This window comes from Hipposideros armiger, unplaced genomic scaffold (assembly GCF_001890085.2).
Source record: "Hipposideros armiger isolate ML-2016 unplaced genomic scaffold, ASM189008v1 scaffold_231, whole genome shotgun sequence".
Lineage (NCBI taxonomy): Eukaryota > Metazoa > Chordata > Mammalia > Chiroptera > Hipposideridae > Hipposideros > Hipposideros armiger.
Genome location: NW_017731581.1, coordinates 1,463,346 through 1,478,040, shown reverse-complemented (window position 1 = coordinate 1,478,040; position 14,695 = coordinate 1,463,346). Strand labels below are relative to the sequence as shown.

The 14,695-nt window shown below is 40.8% G+C and overlaps 1 protein-coding gene across 1 annotated transcript in view; it reads left to right on the top strand.

Moving 5' to 3' along the window:
- The window catches only part of LRGUK (leucine rich repeats and guanylate kinase domain containing), a 115,199-nt gene that overhangs the window by 94,097 nt on the left and 6,407 nt on the right, over positions 1–14,695 (top strand). The window contains exons 16-18 of the mRNA XM_019654782.1: positions 5,605–5,693; positions 6,864–6,986; positions 12,318–12,466. Coding sequence (XP_019510327.1) covers positions 5,605–5,693; positions 6,864–6,986; positions 12,318–12,466 — 361 coding nt within the window. The remainder of the gene's footprint in view (positions 1–5,604; positions 5,694–6,863; positions 6,987–12,317; positions 12,467–14,695) is intronic.

The following is a 14,695-nucleotide window of genomic DNA, read 5'->3' as shown; positions in this document are numbered from 1 at the left end:
CTCCCTGGGAAGCGCACAGAAAGGTTACAATGGCTTAGTGAAGACTTTTTTTCTCTTGAACTATTGTGACGAGGTCTTTGCCTTCTAGAAGAAGCTTGGTTGTGTGAATTTCAATTGTATCTGTGTCTTCAACAAGCTTCTCTGACCTTCTTAGGGGACCAAGTTACTGAAGCAAGCCAAGTTACTGAAAGCCAATTCTTTAGGAAAAAATTGCTGAATGACCAATTCATCCCAAGCCAATTTAGCAAACGTATGGGTGTAGCAGATAAGGCCAGTACAATTTTATAAAGTACCCATGTGTAGGAAAGACAGTAAAAAAGCGGATCTGTGGTGACAAAATATTGGGCACCTACATCGACTGCCTACAATTTCCTTTCAATACTATGAGGCAGTCAGCGCAGGGAGCTTGTCCAAGATTTCACAGCTTAGAAGTGTCCATTTTGACTCCAAAAGAAAAGTACTTTCTCCTACTCAGGTGCATATTTCAGTGCATGGCATTCTGCACCGTATTTATTATCTGGAATAATACTATGAGGAGAGGCTTCTCTCTACCATCTGGTTACCAAATGGTATAGTTCCTAGAAGATCAGCAGTCTAAATGCTTTTTTTTCTTTCTTTCAAGATAATAACTTGGTTTCCTTTTATTCTCTGAAGGTGACCATTAATTCTAAAATATCATTTATGATCTTGATCTAAGCACATCCTATTGAAGGGTATCCACCCACTGCACTTTTTTATCCTTATTGAAACATCCTACCTTTGGCCAATGAGAGCTTCCTCAGGTTGCCCCATTTTCCCTTGTAAGGTACCTGTGTAGCCTTCCACAGCCATCTTGCTATCCGGCATGACAAGATAGGCTGTGCTCTTTTGTTCATTTCTGTTTCAGACCTAGAATCAGTCTTTCCTCCAGGAAGCCTGCTTTCTTTAAGTGGGAGATGGTAGCACAGAAGCTCACCGCTAGTGGGGTCATTCTTGTTTCTACACCTTTTCTGTGGATAGACGAAATATTTCATGAGTTCAAGTGAATATTTCCGTTTCAGACACAAGACCTCGGGAATTTTACCCAACTTCTCCATTACACATTTTTCCCTCCACACTGAGAATCCTGATTCTGAAAGACATAGGAGATGATAGGATTCCAACATCTCATTAAATTTCTCATTTTTTTTAATCCACATTACGCACAGAAGAATAACAATATTAATACTGCCAGCACCCAGTATAAAAACTGAAAACAGTTTTATAAAACTGAGGGCAAATGTCCTCCCCCATTATTTATGGTTGTTTTATAGCTACGCTATCAGAGCATATAGTCATTATAGACCCTTTTCCTTTTAACTCTTACTTTGTCTTAGTTTTCAAATCTGTAGACACTAAATACTTATCATTAGGCCTTAGGTCTGTGTCTCTCGAGCTAGTTGTTCTGTTATCTAAGCTTATTCTCTAGTAGATACAGAAAGGGCGATACAGCAAGTAGATACAAAAAGAGAACAGTATTTCCTGAATTCTCACTTGTTATTAATAGTCTGTTGTACTGTTATATCTATAGTTGAATTGTAGTTTTATTATCTATCCTGTTTCCTTGTTTTGGTATACTTTGTCAAGGATTTGTACTTTGGATCTTCTTTGGCTACCTTAAATATTTGTCATTTTCTCTTGAATCTTTTTAACCTCTTCTTTTTTGTTTGGAGCTTAAAAACTTTACTCCATTCACTTTCTGTGTATCTTAAAGCGTTATTTGTTTCGTTTATTCACTGTTGTATTCCTGCTAGTTTAGTTTTTGTTTCTAAAGTGATTTTCAGACCTTATATCTCTAAGTCTTTGCTGAGTTCCGTCACCTCATTTCTGAGTTTGTAAAATTGTAATTTAGTTGTGCCTTAATGTGTTGTCATTATCTTAATGTCTTCATTTATTTTTAAGTAGTAGACTATAGACTTTATCTGTTTTATAAGCAAGCTTTCATTATGTAGAGTTTCATCATATGTAGAGGTGTTCTGCTTTTGTTTGTGTTTCTTTTTCTTATACTAACATTGCATGCAGTTTGACCAGAAAATTTCTTTTTTATGTGAAATTATTTTTCTCAAGCTTAGAGAAGGCAGCATGCTTCTTTCAAACCATGGTAAAATGTAAAATAGCTTCCTTTTTGAGATTCCCTGACTCCCTTCCCTCCCCCACTCTAGACTAGATTTTCTCTTGCCTTTGTCTCCATTGACTCTGTCCTAATTAATTTTTATTGTACTCCCATCAGCTTTTCTTCAGTATGAGACCCTGCCTTAGAAAGGAGCCCCACTGGGTCCATGCCAAGAATCCAGCTCCTTCAGAACTTGCTGTGGACCCCTTATTCCTACCCACTACTGGATGGGAACAACCCCTCACCCATTTCCGCCGTGGTTCCCATATTGTCCTGCGTTGCTTTCAGTGAATGCTTTTGAATTGTGTGGGGCTCTCGTGCACTCTGGCCTTTTAGTCACCCTGTTCCTTCCTTCAGCTTTCTTTTTCTTAAAAACTGATATAATGCCAGTTTTGGGGCTGCTATCACCTGTGTTTTGGAGCGTGAAGGAATACCTTGTCCCCTAGTTTTCTTTTTTTATCATTTATATTTTATTTTATTTTTTTATTGGGGAACAGTGCGTTTTTCCAGGACCCATCAGCTCCAAGTCAAGCAGTTGTCCTCAATCTAGTTGTGAAGGGCACAGCTCAGTGGCCCATGTGGGGATCGAACCAGCCACCTTGGTGTTATGGCCAACTGCGCTCTAGCCAGCTGAGCTAGTTTTCTTATAAATGTTTAGCTATGTCTTTTATTTTACTATTTAGTTTCTATATCTATTGTTTGTGTGGGGATTCTAGAAGATCTAAAAACTATGCTTCCACTACCTCTGTCATCTTCCCAGTCATGATATTATTGAAATTGAGCATCGGTATAAGAAAAACAAAAAAATAAGGACAGTAGAAAATGAAATCACAATAGTAAATATATATACAAGTAATAGAGTGATTCAAGAAAAAAACACAAATTAACAGAATAGGACAGCAGATTTGGTCAATATATAGTCATTTTATAGTATTATGAAATAAGTTACATGTATATATGGGGCTATTTAAGTATATAGTTTTTAAATGGTGACATTTAAAGAGTTTGTACCTTTCTTCCTTTTTTGTCCCATTATAGATCCCCTCCCTCACACCCAACAGATACTTTTCCTCATCCTGCTTACCCAGAACCACAGAGCTAATGGTCAGGGACCAGTAAAATGGTCTCAGCAATCAAATATCTGCCTGAGAGCCTGTGTTCAGTGAGTCCACGTGTTAGCTCTCTTGTGTCATGGTTTCTAAGGAACAATTTCAAAAGCTTGACCTAGAGTTTCTGAAGCAGTTGACAGCAAATTCTAGTGCAGATATATAAAGAAAAGTAAACATCACTCACTGTTCATATTACCAAAACCCCCCAATTTATACTGTTATACATTAAAAATATTTATTGAGCTCCTGCTTTGTGCTAAGGTGTGCGTGCGTGTGCCGGGGACACAGGAGTGACCAAAGGGACTTCTGGTCTCCAGGCTGCGAATTTTTCCCGGATACGCTCATTGTGCTGATCCTGGCATCACCGCAGAGCAGAGCCACTCCTATAGATGAGTTTTCGCAATGCAAGAATGTTTTTAGAATCACATCAACTTAATCTTTAAAACTCCATTCTTAAAAAAGTTTCCCAAACGACATGCCAACACTTGAAATGATGCTAGCCTGGAGTTGCGGGCTCACCACCATAGCTATGGCGTGGATCCTTTCCTTGGCGTACTTGTTTGTTTGTTATTTCCTATGCGATTTTACATGACTATCAACTTATAGAGAAGCCTGGTAATGACATTCAAATCAAAACAGTCAACTTTAGTTCAGATTAAGTTACTGCAAGCAAAGGCTAGTGTATTACAAATACACTTGCTATTTAAATAAATGTTATTATAAATCCCTTTATAAATGAATAGTCTTTTATGTAAAATAAATAAGCACTTGCCAATTTATATTTTCTGTAAAGTAAGAATTTTAGATATTAAGTTGGCTTAAAATGAAGAAATCTAGAGCATCGGCAGTTGCTACACAGGTCCCACTCCATCAGCTAATGTGTGTAAACACGTGTTGTACTATTTATAAAACAGCACATGCTCTCTTTTTTCTGCATCTTTCTTTTTAAAGATTTTTATTAGGGAATTAGGGGGAGAGGAACAGCGTTGGGGAATCGGGGAAAGGGAACAGACAGGTAGACAAATAGCTGTTTTTGTTCAGTCTAGTTGTGGAGGACATCGCTTCACTGGCCCATGTTGGTATGATCATTGTGCTCTTCCCAGGTGAGGAAGATCAGTTGCCAGTCATTATTTGGCCACTCACAGCAGCTCCCAGCAGCTCACATTGGCTTCCGGCCACTCATGCTGGCTACCAGCCACTCATGTAGCTCACGGCAACTCACTGTAGCCCTGCTGCAGCCTATGCCGCCGCCGTCAACTCACAGCAGCCCAACTCCAGGTCAAGCTTTAGTTCATCATCTTAGCTGTAGAGGGTGCAGCGTCACTGGCCCTCAATGTGGGATCCGAACCGCAGCCGTGCTGCTCAGAGCTGGCACTCCCAAGCGAGCTCTTAACCAGCTGAGCCACTCGGCCAGCCCTCTCTATCTTCTTAAATCACTTTTTGCCACCACATTATAAACCTTTTGAATGCAGAGACCATGTCTTTTGTATCTTTGTATCTCCAACAAATGCTTGCTAAGGATATAGTGATGGTGACAGCGATATGGGTGAAATGCCAGAGAAAGACATCCCAGTCTGTCCTATTTCGTTATCATACTTAAACACTGGTGGATATATTCAATCAGTTGATTATGTGTGCTAAGATCTGGGAAGACTAAAAACACGATAATAATCTGGACCTTTGAGAGATAATCTCATTAGAAAGATTAAAAATATACACATGAAATGTTAATTTAGAAATTGCCACATTCTGGGGGCCAGCCAAGTGGCTCAGTTGGTTAAGAGTTCACGCAAGAGTGTGAGCTCTGAGCAACAGCGGTTCAAGTCCCTGCCCCAGCTGAGCTGCCAACAAGTGGCAGGATGGCTCAGCTAAAAAAAAAAAAAAAAGCCACATTATTAAGATGGCATATAAAATTTATATATTAAATTGCAGTCTTCATAAAAGGATTTCAAGTTTGTTTATAAAGTTTCCACTGAACAAATAAGCAATTGTTTTTTGGCCTAGATCAGTGGTTCTCAACCTTCCTAATGCCGCGAACCCTTAATACAGTTCCTCATGTTGTGGTGACCCCCAACCATAAAATTATTTTCGTTGCTACTCTATAACTGTAATTTTGCTACTGTGATGAATCGTAATGTAAATATCTTTTTGTTTTCCGATGGTCTTAGGCAACCCTTGTGAAAGGGTCGTTCGACCCCCAAAGGGGTTGTGACCCACAGGTTGAGAACCGCTGGCCTAGATAGTTTTCCTTTTTCTTTCCACATATTTGGCAATCTCTAGTAAGAAGAGAAGGATTATAGCTATTTTAATCATCTGACATCTTTTTAAGATCAGTATAATTTTCCGATGATATTTCTTGCCTAGGAAATAAATTCCTTGGAGAGACAGTATAAGACAGCCCGGCAAGCCCTAATGGGAAAGACCCCTCTTCATCACACACTCCTCTTTCAAAGGTAGCGATTTATCACATTTATTTATAGCTGAGCATCTTTCGATTGATTTTCTAGTATGCAAATATAGCAAATGAATCCTAAGTCATCAACATAAACAGGGACCTCTGTGCTAAAATGGACCTAGTGATTCAGAATAGAAGAGCCATTTAAAAGTCTTTTAAATTACAGTTCTTTTTTATTATCTATAATTTTAAGCTGTTGAAAATCTTTAACCTGTTGAAAATCTTTAACCTATATAAATAATGTTTTGTCTGTTTGTCTACCATATATGAAAAAAAGTGTGTTTGATTGTCTCCATATTGACAGGCTATCCATATTTGGATAGATTGATTCAAAAGACTGGCTGTGTGGTATATACAAAGTTCTACTGGAGGATCTGGAAGGTTCTGGCCAGGAGATCTGCAGTGTCCCTCAAAGGAGCTAAAGCTGGGGCCTTGTGACTTCTCACCAGCAATGCCTATTAAAACACTGTAGACCCAGAAACTAAGCAGTTTTAAACATGAGCTCCAACTGGGTCCTACTAGGACAGAGAGATGCTTTTAATTTGCATGCATTTATATGCAACTGGGCTGCTTAGCACATAGCAACTCTATTTAGCAAGTCTGGGGTGAATAGCAGTAGGATTTATTCCTTTGCTAAAAATGGTTAAGGATTCTTTAAAGTCACTCTGGGAAAACAGGCTAGTGTAGAAGAAAAAAATATTTTATACTTAAGTTCAGTTGGAAGTATAACATTAGAACTTTTAGAAATACTGTATTCTGGTATTATTTCAAAGCATTAGATTATTTACAAATGGAAAATATCTATCTCAATTTTTATAGCAGTTGATATATTGCTGGAACTCACATAACAAGTGGAGTTGAGTTTATAATAGAATACATACTAATCAGTAAGAAGAAATTTCCCTGTATTAATGGTTGAATGGATAAGGAATATTTACAACAGTACAGATTTGCTAAATCTACAAATTAGAATGTAATAATGCAAGTGCCTTAGACAAACTCTGAGCTGAATGTTTATGAGTGAGTACATTATTCCAAATAGATTTTATTAGCATTTGCATTTGTATGGGATGTAATGGTCAGTATTTAGGTATTACGCGTGTATGTGCTTGGTATTATTTCAAAGTTCTTTGGATTTTTTTGTTGTTGTTGTTATTTCTCATTTCAGGGGTGCGGTACCAGCGCCTGTCATCAATGGGGTACATTATTTCGCAGCTTTAGAACTAGAAAAAAGTCTTGAGCTTTGTGAAGATTCTTTTAAAGCTCCCTTTGGAAGATACTCTGAAAAGAGGTGAGTTGAGTTTTGTTGGATAGAATCGGTGATTTTCTGCTGGTTCGTCAAGACCATGGCCTCATCCTTAGGCCCTGGACAAACCCTAAAGCTGGGAAGCAGGGGCCCCACCTCCCACCACGGAATTTGAAGGGAGCACATGCTGGCCCTCTAGGAAGGACACAGGCGTAGAATCTAGGCTCATACCATTGGAAGCTTCTTTCTGGGACTCTGAATCTTGAGAGAGTGACAAAAAAGATACAGGGGCAGTTAGAGAGCATTCAAGTCACCAGTGGTGGAAGACTCAGAAATCCACTGTGGAGTAAAAGCGAGGATGTCTACCAGTCTCTCCTGTATCGCGATTCAGCTGTGTTCTAGCCACTTAGCTTATCTTGGTTCCTACTTTTGGTTCCTACCTTGGCTTCTCTACTTTTCCATGAAGTCTATAAACTACCCACTAGCTTTTTTTATTTTTTTATTTTTTATTTGTTTAAAGTTTACAGCAGAGGATAGTTTTATTAGAGCAGAAAGTAACAGCTCTCAAAACAAGAGGGGGTCCCAACTGGGGTGCCCCCAATAGCTTTTAGTAACTCCCTTTTTCATCCTCACATTAGCCAGAATTGGTGTCTGTAGTTTGCAATCAACACCTCTGATTAGTATGATGCTATATTTGAAAATCTGTACCTGCTGATGTCCAATACATAAAAGGCCATTTCAGGGTCCCAGTGCTTAAAGTGTCAAAATGTGGTTCAAAACCGGAATATGTGTACATTAAGGGGCTCCATAGGGGCCACAACAGACCCTCCACGATTAATGTCACTGCATGGCTTTTGCGGGCATTCCACTACGTCTGTTTCTACTTCAGCTGTGCCTGCCACAGTCAGCCATCTCTCTGCAGGCCTTGAATCCAAGTTCCCAAGCAAATAGCTTCCTAGTTGGATGCCACTCTTGGGTAGAGATCTCTAGTCCGGGCCCACGTAGGTGACAGGCTGGTCTATAGATTGGTTGCCCCTGTGTCAGGCATCCTTTATCCAATCATCTGTGGCCAGAGCAGTGACAGAGCACCAAGAAACGAACTCTTCCGAAAGGTTCTGTGAGTTTGGCCGTCTCTCTGGACGTGGCAGCCTAATAGACAGAAATGTGGTGGAAAGAAGTACTCTAAACAATTAACAGTAGATCTTCCTCTAGAATTATCAGTTACTTTTCTTTATCGTTTTCTGCAACTTCTAAATTGTCTACACAGGATATACTGGGGGTGCCAAAAACATGTATACACATAACTTGTATTCATCTTTTGTTATCAGTATATATTACAATTTTAATACAGTTTTTTTCTTTCTTAAAATGTGTATACATGTTTTTGGCACCCTCTGTATACTTCTGGTTTATATTTTAAAAGACTATTAAAAATCCATGGAAATTTGGTGAAATGTTAAAAAAATGGGGAAAATTTTTCCTTGAGATACAGTGAAGTTTCTCATATCACTCTATGTTAAAATTTTTTTAGATAAAGTATAGCATTAAATTCAACTCAGGGCCTGTGATCAAATGTGTTAAAAGTCAGATGCAAATATATGTGCGGTATAATGTAGGTCTAAAAATATTCGTGTGTATGTACAGAAAGCAAAAAATCACTGAAAAGAAATATACCAAAACTTTATCAGCTATTATCTCCTTGTGATGAGATTATGGCCACTTTTAATGTTCTTTGTTCTTCCCCATATTTTCAACAAAGAGCATTTTATAATTTTTGAAGTATTCATATAACCTGAAGGAGTTATTTTAGAAGTCTGCCAAAGAAAAGGGATATTTCATGAGGCTGATGGGTCATGATGAGAGTGACAATTTAAAAGATGACTAATGCTTTCCTTCATTCCTGAGTTTTTTTGTTGTAGCACTTTGGGTTTCCTTCAGTAATTTGACGATGAAAAATAACTGTCCCTTCTAAATGGTTCACCGAAGTCTGCACTAGACAATAGAGACTCTAGCATCATAGTTAGCTAGTTAGCCTTCTGTGACAACGTCACAACTGTGGGTCTCTGAGGGTTTCTTCAAGCTCTGACTTTTTAGTACAGGAAGGTAGGTTGATGGGAATAAAGTGAGAAAGAATATCTTAGCTCAGGCTCCTAGAAGAAATTGCTGTAGACTGAGTGACATAACTAATAGGCAATTATTTCGCATGGCTCTGGAGGCTAAGTCTGAGATTTAGAGACCAAATAAGAGACCAAAACATATGTGTTAACAGGTTGAATTGTGTCCCTCCCACATTCATACAGTAGAGTCCTAAGCCCCAGTACCTAAGAATGTGACCTTATTTGGAAATAGGGTCATCGGAGGTGTAATTACTTAAGATGAGGTCATGCTGGAGTAGAGTGAAGCCCAAATTTGATGTGATTGGTATCCATATAGAAAGGGGACATTTGGATACAGACACACATGCAGGGAGAGAGCTTGGGGTGACACCGAAGCCCAGGAACACCAAATATTGCCAGCAAACCACCAGAAGCTCGGGGAGATGCCTGGAATAGAATCTCCCTCTCAGCCCTCAGAAGGAACCAACCCTGCTGACCCCTTCATCTCAGACTCTGATTGTGAGACAATAAATTTCAACCACTCAGCTCACAGTACTTTGTCATGGCAAACCTAGCAAACTCATACAATACCCATGAACAAAACTCCAGCGAAATGTTTCTTGCCATTTTCTTTCTGTGTTCCCTTCAACATACCATATTTCTATCCCTAGAGACTTGGCCATAAAAATCTATTAGATTCTTGTTCTCCGCTAAAAGAAGGAACAACAACATCTTTATGCTTCCAGAGTTTGGAATAAAAGATCTAGCCCATAACACTGAAAAACATCTAAGACTGTGTTTAGTGGGAAAGACTCAGCCTAGTTCTGTTTCCAGAGAGGAGATCCCAAGTGTGGGTTAATGAGACCACTTTTCCACGGCAGGGGGTGGAGGGAAGAGTTGTTCAGACACTGGAAAAATCCAGATATTGGCAGCCTTGGTTTCAGTTCATACTTCTCTCGGAAGTGCTTTCTGGGTGAGCTCAGTGACCCTCTGTGGGAGGAAGAGACTGGAAAACAAGGTCTTCTAGAAGCATGGATGTTCTACCTGAAGGGGCTAGCATTCTGTGAGAGCTTCCAAAGGCTGCTGTCTAGCGAAAAAAAAAGACAGACCCAAGAATTCAGTCCAAGGCGGTAAGTTAGAGGGACCTACCTCTTCCATCAAGCAAGCAATTGTCGTCAGATGGTAACAAGTAGTCAACACTTCTGAGCAGAACTCCTAGTGCAGGGAACTTGCCCCATCCTGGACTACCCCTGGCTGGGAATGTTGGCGCCATCTTGCCCTTGCTATAGTTGCTCAGGTCCAGCGGGAGGCAGGTGTCCATGCTCAGCTGTAGGGAGCTTTCCAGAGCTGGGTCTGGGTTCCAGCCATGATACTTACTACCCAGGCGCCACAGCCTCTGCTTGCCATTCCAACATAACACCTACAATGTGCATGGGCCCACACCAGACATGTCACCTTGAGCATATACAACCCACTACATTTTCTCCTGGGCCAAGGACAGGCCCAGATCGCTAATTGGACTATGTTTCCAGTGATACAGCTCTGGACTCCTGAGGACACTTCATTAAGACTTGCGTCTGCCCTTGTCATCTTAGCTTCAGTCACAGTGTCACCCTGGTAGACACAGACACCCACACTTAAGTGACAGGCTTTATCTTGAATAGGCTCAGTTTATATCAGCCTTTGCTCCTGCCAGATAGGAACTTAAGTTAAATATGGAGCGTGAACAAGTAGAGGTCAACTTGAACTTGACCCTAGAAATGTTTGTTTGTTTGTTTGTTTGTTTTTGCTGAGATAGGAATCATTGCGTGGAACTATAGAGAAGAAAGAATAATCACAGCCAGCTCCCAGGCTCTGCAGTAAACAGTGATCTATTAATTTTCAACATTTTAAATCAGCCTTTAGCTAAATCATGAAAAGACATAGAACTATGAGGCCAAAACTTAATATAATTAACACTGACAGTGAAAAGTAGAGCTCTAATGACAACGGTTAGGAGGTAGAGGTAGAAAGTCAATCCGTATCATCTGTTGTTGATGAAACAAGCAATGGAGGTTTTAAATATGATACATGAAGATATAGATCTGACAGATGGAGAAACTGAAAATAGTGATAGAACTGTTTGAGGGGAGAAAAAGTAGAGGAAGTGTTATTAAGTGAGCTCAATCCTTTCGAGTCATAGCAGAAATCCATATCTATCAAAAAGATAGGTTTAAAGCCGATAAATCAGTAAATATCAGTAACATTATTTAGAAATAAGGGGATTATTGTCAGGCCATCTAAAACAGACATAATTAAAGATGGTTGGCTCTCAGAAGAGTAAAATGAGGTGATTAATGCTTTTTATTTTAAGCTCCTGTATAATATGACCTTCGTTTTAACTATGTTTATGTGGTAGGTTGATTAAAGTGATCATGAAATGACACTCATTTTTGGAGACATGAGAAAAATCACTGAAGATGAATATAGTTTGATGACATAACCATTTGAAGTTCCTCTAGGTCCAAAACAAAATTAAAAGGAACGCAGTAAGCAATTTAAAATACAGCAAAAGAGTTGACATTCACTCTATAAAGCGTTCACACAAATTGATGTCGGAAAAACGAAGATCCTCAGAAGGTAAACGAGGAAAAGATGTAAACGGTTCACAGAATAGGGGAGAGGAGCTAATTAATAAATACAGGAAATAACATGCAGACTTGCTGTGAACAAAGCTCAGCTCCTGACAGACCTCTCAGGATGAGCTACCGGTGGGAAGCAGGTGAGTCCCAGGGGAGAGCAGCCTGGTGGGAGAAGGGGCACGGGCCCAGACCCCCGAACTTCTGGCACCCCGACCACACCCCAACCTTGTCATAAAAGGGGGATGAAGTCACATTCCCAAGGTGTGGTCCAGATTGGGCCCCCTAACATGCTTTCATTGTCTCTCCCCCCTTGAAATAATAGCAGGAACAGCCGTGTGTAAATCTCACTTGATTCTAGAGTCCTAGAAATGAGAACTTGTGCCTTATTCATCTTGTTGTGTAGACCAGCACCTGCCTATCATGATGCCTTGCTCTTAGTAGGTATTCAGTTATGTTTTATGTAATGGATGTGAAGTTTATGCTAATATGTGCAGTACTTAATACGTCAGCTGCTCTATAGGTTTTGTTAGAAACATCGTTGAAAACGTCATCTCCACAGAGGCATGTTCGCATAACCCGCTGACGTCACAGGCATAGGTTGTGCGGCCACTCATAGTTTTGCATCTCACAGATATTATTCATTTTTGGATTTTCCGCAGCGTGGATTCCCAGGTTCCCGTGGAATATTCTGCACTGTTTCAGCCTTGTCCATGGCCAAAAGAATTGCCTTTTCAATCTCAAGAGTGCAGTATTTATTCATACCCAGCATCAGAAACAAGTGAAAGTAAAGAGGATAAGGCCCCAGAAGGTATGAGCCGTTTTACATGATGGTTCTCATATAAATAGTAATATTATAATTATATATATTGTCCATTGCTTTTCTGACTGTTACTGATTTTTTAAGTTAAATGAGTGTTTTAAGTCAGAATCTCTCCTCATAGGAAGGGTGGGTTATTTGTCTCCTATTGTTATAGATGAGAAACAAAGTTCAGAAGGGTCACGGATCTGCCCAAGGTCACTTAGCTACTTAGAGTGGGCTCTGCTGCTCTGCCCACGTGACCACACTACCGACATGGAAGAGACGCATGGGAGGTTTCAGATCACTTGGCCAGTCTTGCTCTGGGAGTCTGGCAGTATCCTAATGGTGTTAGGTTTGTAGGATCTGGTACAGTCCCCGCAATGCACCCCTCTTTTGCTCCTTGCTGCCCAGCACACATGTGAATGCATATCTTCAGGCACAGACAGAATGGTCATTGCATTTTTGCTTTTGGGCTTAGTGGCAGTGTTCATAAGTGACCATGAGTAAAGACCTTCACCGGCTGGAGGGAGATTGAAGGGCTAGAGGTGAACATGGGCAAAGGAGAAGGTAACCCAGTGTTGGGATGGGAGGTTGGGCTCTGTGAGCAATTGATAGAGGAATGAGTCCATTGCAGGGAATTCTCTAGAACATAGAGGCCAGGAGGGAGCCACCATTTGTGGCCTGAGGGGTGTGGGGTGTTCTGCCTGAGCCCAGAGCAGGACGTAAGGCTCCCCTGCCCCCTCACGTGACCAGGGGAACCAGAAAGAGAGTATAGACTTGTTAGGTTGCCAGGGACAAGGGGACACAGTGGATGGCGTCTGCAGAATGAAGAGGTTCCTAAAGCCAGCCCATCCTCTAGTCCATCAAAGGTGGACTCCCCTTCAGCTGTAGTTATATTCAGAATAGCTGGCCGAGATAAGGAATTTTCAAGGATTTTACTCAGCAGGGAGGGCACAAGCAAATCAGCTAATGTCTGAGCCTTGGAAATAATAATGCCTGTCCTACAATAGTAACAGTCTATTTTCTTCTATCTATTACTGTAATATGTGTATATTATAATGTGACATAATAATATAGGACCAAAGGAGATGAGCATGGTGTAAGCAAGAAATAAAGTGCTAGATACCTACTAGGTATGATGACGGTAAATCATCATACACATTGGAGAAGACTGGGGTAGTTTTCTGCAGGAATGGTCTCTGGCCACTTGTTCTGTTCCTTTGAATGGGCCATGTTTTTGTTTCTTTACATGCCTTGTGATGTTTTGTTGAAAGTGGGGCACTTGAAAAAGCAGCCACCTTTCCAAGTCTGCAGACTGGCTCCATGCCCAGGAAGACCTTGACCACTTAGCAGGGCGCGTGCTGAGTCCAGGATCAGCCCAGCGTGAAGGCTTAGGGTCTTGTCAGTCCTTTTCCGGGTTTGCACTTTCCCGGGGCCTGCGTGTGTGCTTTTTACCAATTTCTTCATGTACACAAGGTGCTTTTTAAAAATGACCTGATTTCCCTAAGAGACTTACTCCTGCTGCTTCTGGAGGCCTGGGCTGTTCTACAGTGTTCCTCAATTCTAGTAGCCTCTTGCCCCAGGTGGCTGTGCGTCTGGCGCCCCCTTCTGGTTTTCATGAGCCCTGCCCGCTGCTTCTCGTGGCTTCCGCTAGCCTGAGATGCCAGCTGTGCCCCTTTTGACCATCCGAACTCAGATCACACAGAAAGCAGTCAGGCAGCCCCCCAGACAGGTTAGAACATTGTTCTACCCGCTGGTTCACAGGAGGGAACTAGAGACCAGACCTCCGTTCCTCTAAGCGGCACCTCAACCCGCTAGCGGGAGGAGGGAGGGGGAGGCAAAAGTGAGTTAAAACAACTTGGTGTTTTCTACTGTTTTTAACGTGGCTTTTTTTTGATGGGGTGTTCACTTGGTTGCTGGAGGTCTTGGACTGATTTTCGGAGCTCCTGTAAAGTTCTTTTAGCTAGTCTCTAGTTGTGTATTTAATGTGTCTTTGGGGACCTGGATCTTTTCTAGTCTGCCATCTTGTTCAAGGCCTTCTGTGGTTTTCTGATCAATCACATCACATTGCTGGCTCTGGGTCAGTTAAACGCTTATCTCTTTTTCACGTGAACTGCAAAAAAAACAGGCTTCTATGATACAATATATGCACACTTGATTTTTATTTATTTATTTATTTTTTTTACATAAATGTAACTTGTATTTTCACCTTGCTATCATTTTGGTTTCAACCCCACA